Source organism: Cebidichthys violaceus, unplaced genomic scaffold, assembly GCF_023349555.1.
Source record: "Cebidichthys violaceus isolate CVI_PGR_0920_01 unplaced genomic scaffold, fCebVio1.0.p SCAF_11, whole genome shotgun sequence".
Taxonomy (NCBI): Eukaryota; Metazoa; Chordata; class Actinopteri; order Perciformes; family Stichaeidae; genus Cebidichthys; species Cebidichthys violaceus.
Genome location: NW_027176274.1, coordinates 6,033,356 through 6,040,488, shown reverse-complemented (window position 1 = coordinate 6,040,488; position 7,133 = coordinate 6,033,356). Strand labels below are relative to the sequence as shown.

The following is a 7,133-nucleotide window of genomic DNA, read 5'->3' as shown; positions in this document are numbered from 1 at the left end:
TTCTACTTTATTGGACTTCTTAGCCTCATAATGTTGACTGGCTGCTGCGGACATGTGATAAAATTAAATATTCAAATAATTCTCCTCACTTGACTCTTAAAGCAGCAGCGCCATCCTGTGGTCAAACACTGTAAAAACAAAAACAACCACTGACCAACGAACAGGTGATACTGTACATATACTGTATTTCTTTATTTTACAAAATAACACTCAGCAAAACAAAGTGCTAGATAACATTTTGTACAAAAAACATACATTAAATGAACGAGATAACTGATTTCGAGTGGGACAGACAGAGAGTCGGGGAGAGGTTTGCACACTTTCAGACAGGGATGTCCAGATTCTCGTCTCCTCTAGGGAATCCCTCCACTTCCATTGTCATCAAAAACTCTGCAAAGAAAAAAAAAAAAAACATCACATCATCACATTACTATAGAAAACACACACACACACACACACACACACACACACACACACACACACACACACACACACACACACACACACACACACACACTTCACCAAAGACTTAACCTGACACTAATGTGCAGCAGAATCTCCCTACCTTCTGTGTAGTCGATGTCGGGCCGGGTGGAGACGACAGCCCAGGCCAGGCCCACCAACATCGCCACCACCAGGTTCACTACGATCCACGGCCGCAGGATCTGCTGCTCTGAACCTGGAGGCCTGGAGGAGGTGAGAGTAAATACAATGCAGAACATTACGTTACAATACAATAGAATATACAATATGGTGCAGTACAAAGCAATACAGCACAGTACAATACAGTGGAACACAATATAAGTTCTCACCACAGAGTCTCGTTGGCTGTAGGATAGAGGTTGATGCGATCGCTGGTCATTTGCTGACTGAGGGACAGGATCAGGGCTATGAAATATACTGAACACAAAGAGCAAAGTTTTTTGTAACACATCATCATCATCTTCATCCACGTCATCTTCTTCATCTTGTCTCACTTACAGAAAGAAGCCAGAGCAGCAGGGTCCAGAGTGAGGAAGCCTCTCAGTGCCATGGAGGCTTTGGCCAGGTTCACCCTGCAGGTGAGTCCAAACATGAAACTGTTAGTCGCCACAAATTCAACATAATTGTACTTTAGTATTTTCATTTGAATGCAACTTTATACTTCAGCTCAGAGGCAAATATTGTAATTTTTCTGCACCACATTTGTCAAGTCTTTCATCATATCCAGGTGTGTTGATTTTAAAATATAAAGTGTTCCTTTATGTGTAAATAAACTATTTAAATGTTTCATTCCAAAGCTGAAAAAGGGCGTTTTTCCTCATAGGACAGTGATGCTACAAACATATGATGATTTTATAGAATATGATGCATTTAGATAAAACTACCCAACAATATATATAGGAGTTAAAATCAGGAACACTTTTTCTTTTACTGTTGTATTATGAACAAAAAAATAATCTGGTAAAATAACACACACACAGACACACACACACACTCAGAGATCCACAGACCTGTCGAATGCCGACACGGTGCTGATGGCCAGCAGCAGGTACAGCAGAGACTGAGCTGGGTAGGCCAGTAGGTGATACTGCTGCAGCAGGTTGGGCAGCATGGTCATCTGCTCACCCGCCAGCACATACACAACAATGATGTTCCACACCGCGTAGCCGGCCAGGAAACCGTGAGAGAACAGACCAATCACCCTGCCGAGAGAGAACACACACACACACACACACACACACACACACACACACACACACACACATACACATATACACACACACGCGCCACAGGACAATATGTAAAAGAGGAGTTATCTAATAGTATATATGTATGCGTTTGTGAGTGTTTGCAGACCTGAAGCCACTGTGGACTCTCATAGCAACGTCTCTGGTGGTCCAGATCTGTCTGGGGTCGATGTAGTCATCCATCATCTCTGAGTGTCGGAGCTGATCAACTCGCTCTGCTTGGAAACGCCCTGCACACACACACACACACACACACACACACACACACACACACACACACACACACAAACACACAAACACACATGCTTTTTTTTTTATTTGGGTCCAAGTAAAATAATTCAAATCCTTGCTGGTTAAAAGTCATATTTTAGTGTTATTTCATGAACTCTAGAACAAGCTTGTGGGTTTGCTCTTTTAAAATAGATATTTGCCTGAAGCCATTACAAAATCCAAACTACATGAAGTGGGACAAAATACTACAAAAGGCCAGAAGAGTATGGTACTCAGGGGCGTTTCTAAGATTCAAAGAAAGGGGGGGCTTAGCCCCAAGGGGAGTGGCATGTTTGTGCGCATAGCCCCCTAAAATAGGCCTAACGACGCCCCTGTAACTCACTGAATACAACCTGATCAATGATAATGATGAATAAATTAAACAATTACAAAGGTACTGATCATAAATCAATAATATACATCAACAAACATCAAACAATTACAAGTATACTACCTAAAAGCAACAAACAATCGCACAACAATCGTGTGTGTGTGTGTGTGTGTGTAGGAGGGGTGTGGGGGGGTTCACCCTTGACCTATAGGTTCCTGAAAGCAGTCTCTACAGCAGGTTTGGGCAATTATTTTTCCCAAGGGGCCACATGAGAAACAGGGACTGCTGTGGAGAGTCCAATAGACTGAACTCAGTCCTGCTCTATATTCTTCCACCTCTTTATAACAAGTAAATTGTCTGGTTTTGATAAGCTGCGAGTGGTAAGAGTAAATATTATGATCAGTGGTGGAATGTAACGAAGTATATTTGCTTAAGTACTGTACTTATGTACAAATTCAAGGTACTTTACTTGAATATTTCTCTTTTATTCAACTTTGTACTTTTTACTCCACTACATTTGTCAGGCAGCTTTAGTTACTAGTTACTTTGCACATTATAATTGTTCAAACCTTTCCTAACTACCCAAACTGAACAACAGAGTTAAAAGAGTTAAAATAAGCTCCACGTAAAACATCCGCAGCAGGAATAATGATCCAAACAAATATAATATTATATATATATATATATATAATATTTGTAATATCCATATGTAATAGTAAAACACTGACAGGGATCATGTTTCTGATAGATTAGTACTTTTATTACTATGTAGTCCAATGATCTCATTTTCTGTTTGTCAGTTCAGTGAACGATGAACTGAAATCAGGTTGAATGTGTGAGGTGAGATGTGAAGGACAGCTGACAGCTGATCGTCAGTGAGAGAGGATCTGGATCTGGATTAATTAAACTCCATCATGAAGAATGTTTATTCACATATGTAGGTCGACCCGAAAATATTATAAAGACAGTGCCAAAATGTATTTGAACAAAGCACACCGTGACGACACATCACTTGTGTGCTGACACAGATACACAGACAAACGCACACACACACACACACACACACACACACACACACACACACACACACACACACACACACACACACACACACACACACACCTCGTTCATTGTGCTCATCTCTTGTTAATTTTTGTAAATGTAAATTTCTTAACACTATAAATAAACATAAATCAAGTTTACTTTCAATACAAATCCTTATGACTCATTTGGCTTGATTTTAAGTGAGCGGGTCAATATGACCCTGAACAGCAGAGGTGTCTCATCTCTATGTATCTACATCACCCCATGAAAGAAGTTTCAAAATGTACAAAAGAAATTGGAAAAAATACATGTTATAGTAGACTAATGGAATTTATAGGTTTTTTCAAAGTACCTAAAAAATAGTTTGAACATGTATTTTTCATGAAAACAAGTGAGTTATTGAACTATGATCTAGGAGGGGTGAATAACACCATTCCACTAAACACTGATTGAATTGTTAGTATTGGTGTTGGTGATGGGGTACAAACTATATTTATTAGAATGTTTTGGTTTCTGACCACTTTTGGATGATTAAACATGGACCGGGTCAAATTGACCCGTGAACATCATAGCTGTACATGAGAAACAAACATAACAGGAGGGTTGAACAGATTCCAGTACTTCTTCTTTATAGTACCATGATGTCATACAATTGTATTAATACAATACATATTTAATTAGAGAGCTCGAAACATAGAACATTGATTTGATTTTTGATTTGATTTTGCTTGACGGTGAGATGTCCCGTGAATCGACACCAGAGGCAGGCAGATTGACAGGTACTCGAGGCAGAAGACGGTACTCGGATTAAAGCTGGTTCGGGAATCAAGATGGAACCTCCAGTTCCAGCCGCCTCCGAGTCTCAGCGGACTCCAGTTCCCGCCGCCGGGCCAGCATCCTGTTCCCCGGAGCCCCGACTCCGAGAGTCTGAGTCCGGTCTGCTGATAGCTCTGAAGAAATGTCTCTTCAATCGGCCCTTAAATACCCTTACCCTTACCAAGGAGACGGAAAGCTAGACTCGTTTCTGTGTAGGAGGTATTGATTTGTTGTTAGTATTTTGTTATTGTTCTAGAGTTTATGCAAATCTCTCTGTGCCAAATACTTATAATTGAACAATCAATGACTAATGAATGTTTGTTTATTCACTCCAGTTTATGTAAATTCAAATTTTCTCTTTTATAAAATAGTTTATTATTTTATTGTGTGTGTGTGTGTGTGTGTGTGTGTGTGTGTGTGTGTGTGCGTCTGTGGCTGTGTGTGTCCGTCCACGGCCAATCTCGCATTCTGCTGCAGAAACTGCGCAATATTTTGGGTTGCAAGTCATGGCTGCATGCTCAAGGACCTCTGGTGGTTGTGGTGAGTCACACGCTCTCAAACACTTTTTATTTCCTGTTATATACCGCCATTGACTGCCTGCTGACTCCTCACACACCGATAGTCGTAACACAGCTGAGAGCATCGTGACCCCAAACCACACAGTTGGGGCCTGTGTCTCTGGGCGCAGAGTAGTGTTGTGTTTTGGGTGGGTAGTAGTTAGTAGTAGTGTTGTGTGCTAGCTAACAGCAAATGGAACTACCAGTACACACACTGTTAAATGCAGAAAAATACATGGTGAGTTTCATTTTGTTTTTGGCAAGATGTTGTCACTGTCAGCCTTGTCTTTCACACTCACTGTTTCTCTCCACAAAGACTTTGCCGACCGGCTGGCTGTGTCCGTGTGGGGCGGAGAACAGGGAATGCTGGGGGATCGGGGACTGGGCGTCTGTGATGATATCGTCGTCCTCGGCTCCCAAATCACTGCTGTAGTGCTCCGGCACCTTCGCCTTCCTGCCACGTGATTTAAGAAAGAGCGTTTTTTTTTTTTTATCCAAAGCAACTTTCATGTTTAGAGACTCAAATACCTCAACAATCATTGGGTTGACTGTGATGAAATGTGGTTCAGAACTTCTTCTCAGAATGACTTGTAATAACTTTGGTGATCCTTTGACTTTTCATCTACACCCATCATCCCTTCAACATTCTCATTAACTCATTAAACTCACTTCTTCCTTTTTGTCTTCCTGCTTACGGCAACAGTCATTTCCTCTCCGTCCATGTCGGGCTCGGCCATGTTACCGTTTGGCATGTCGGCATTCTCTGCTTCCAGATCTGAACAAAACAAAACGTCACATGAAACATGAGGTTTATTTTCAATACAAAGAAAACCTTTTCCACTTTGACTAAACTATGTATCTTGCTGAACGTCAGAACTACATGTAATACCTTTCTGAATAAAATCTATTTTTTACTACGACATGTTCATAAGGAAGAATGGAAAAACACTTTAGTCTGTGAAACACCGTGGATTTAGGGATTTGATGAATTTCTTTCCTTCTCATTCATTCTTTTTGTCTCCATTATGTGTTTAAAGTAAATTTTACTGTCAAAATGCACCAATTATAACTGAAATAGTGAAGTATCTCAACAACAACTGGATGAATTAAATGTGGTCAGACATTCATGTTTCTCTATGATGTAATAACCTTGTTGATCCTTTTCATTTAACGCCATTATTAGGTAAACATTTGACTCAAAACACTTCAATACTAACAACTAAAATACTTTGGTTTATGATAAAAATACCTGAAAAAACAAATGGCATTCCCATCAGATTCAGCTGTACTTTTTACAGCTAATTAACAAATGCTTGCATGCCAACAAGACAAACTTAGCTGGTGAACATAAGAAACATTCGCTGCTAAATATGAGCATGTTAGGATCAAAAGTCAGAAACACTAAAGAACAACTATAGCTTATAATGCAAGTCTTGCTGGGGTTTTGACCCAGAAATCCCTATTTTGCTATTAACAAACATGCTGATGCATAAAGTGTACCTCTAAGTACAGCGTCACATAGTTGCAAGCATGGGTGTAGCCTCTTAAATCAAAATTCTTCCTTCCAAAATGTTCTCCTGTGGTGCAGCCAAAAGCAGAGGGGAGACAGGAATTTCCATAGGATTGTAAACACATTTTACAGTCAGTAACCTCTGTCAATCAGCATCACTCTGTCGCTGCATTATTGCATTATTTCACCATGCAGTTATAAAACAAGAACATAAACAAACAGTGAGCCGTCAGTCACACCCCTTCTCGCAAACTGTCCTTACAACGAAGAGCCTCGTCAGAGTTCAATCACACTGAACTCTGTGAGAAGCGAAGGAGGCGGGTCAATTTGTGACAAAAAACAAATGTGTCTCGCTCCGTTTACACATAAATCAATCAGTCTTGTTGCATATCTTTTTTCCAACTTAGCACCCTTGCGGGCTTCCAAGCAGCCAAGAAGGCCAACATTGTTTGATGGAACGGACAACAAAGATGGAGGTACTGGTGTGGTATTAAAACTTAACCCCTGCCTCTACTGTGTTTACTTACACAAACACATTTTTAATCGTAGGTTCTTAAAACAGGTGGCATGAATAACAGTTGCTGCATTGTTTCTACCTATAGTAGGCGCCCTCTTCTTTTTCTTCTTCTTCTGTGGTGCTGGATCCTGCGGCTCTGGAGTCAAAGGGTCTCTGCTGACAGAGTGGCTCCTATTGGTCACTTCCTCCATCTCCACCTCCATACCAACTGTAGAGGAACAAATTATGGTAAAATAGAACATAGAAGAGAAAAGAGTGTGATGTGGAGCTGCAGGCGTCACCGCTCACCTTCTCCCTGCTCCTCTCCTTCGATGACTTCCTTCTTCGGCTTCTTCTTCTTGCTCTTGACGGTTGGCAT

General features: G+C 40.7%; 1 protein-coding gene across 1 annotated transcript; it reads right to left on the bottom strand.

The window, feature by feature from the left end:
- Positions 1 to 304: 304 nt before the first annotated feature.
- On the bottom strand, positions 305 to 7,133 carry LOC137890627 (transmembrane protein 237A-like). The gene is made up of 10 exons (XM_068734792.1): positions 7,064 to 7,133; positions 6,855 to 6,983; positions 5,418 to 5,523; positions 5,048 to 5,202; positions 1,840 to 1,960; positions 1,494 to 1,685; positions 982 to 1,055; positions 813 to 900; positions 566 to 687; positions 305 to 390 (listed from the first exon to the last, which is right to left on the bottom strand). Exons 1-10 carry the CDS (start codon positions 7,131 to 7,133, stop codon positions 323 to 325), a joined length of 1,125 nt encoding a protein of 374 aa, XP_068590893.1. The 3' UTR covers positions 305 to 322.

What these genes read in the sequence shown, in the direction of transcription:
- LOC137890627 (XM_068734792.1), bottom strand. Translation starts at nt 7,133, where the DNA reads ATGCCAACCGTCAAGAGCAAGAAGAAGAAGCCGAAGAAGGAAGTCATC. An exon ending in GAAGAGGGCGCCTACTATAG is followed by an intron (nt 5,524 to 6,854) that starts GTAGAAACAATG and finishes TGTTTTGTTCAG; the next exon opens with ATCTGGAAGCAGAGAATGCC. An exon ending in AGAGTCCACAGTGGCTTCAG is followed by an intron (nt 1,686 to 1,839) that starts GTCTGCAAACAC and finishes CTCTCTCGGCAG; the next exon opens with GGTGATTGGTCTGTTCTCTC.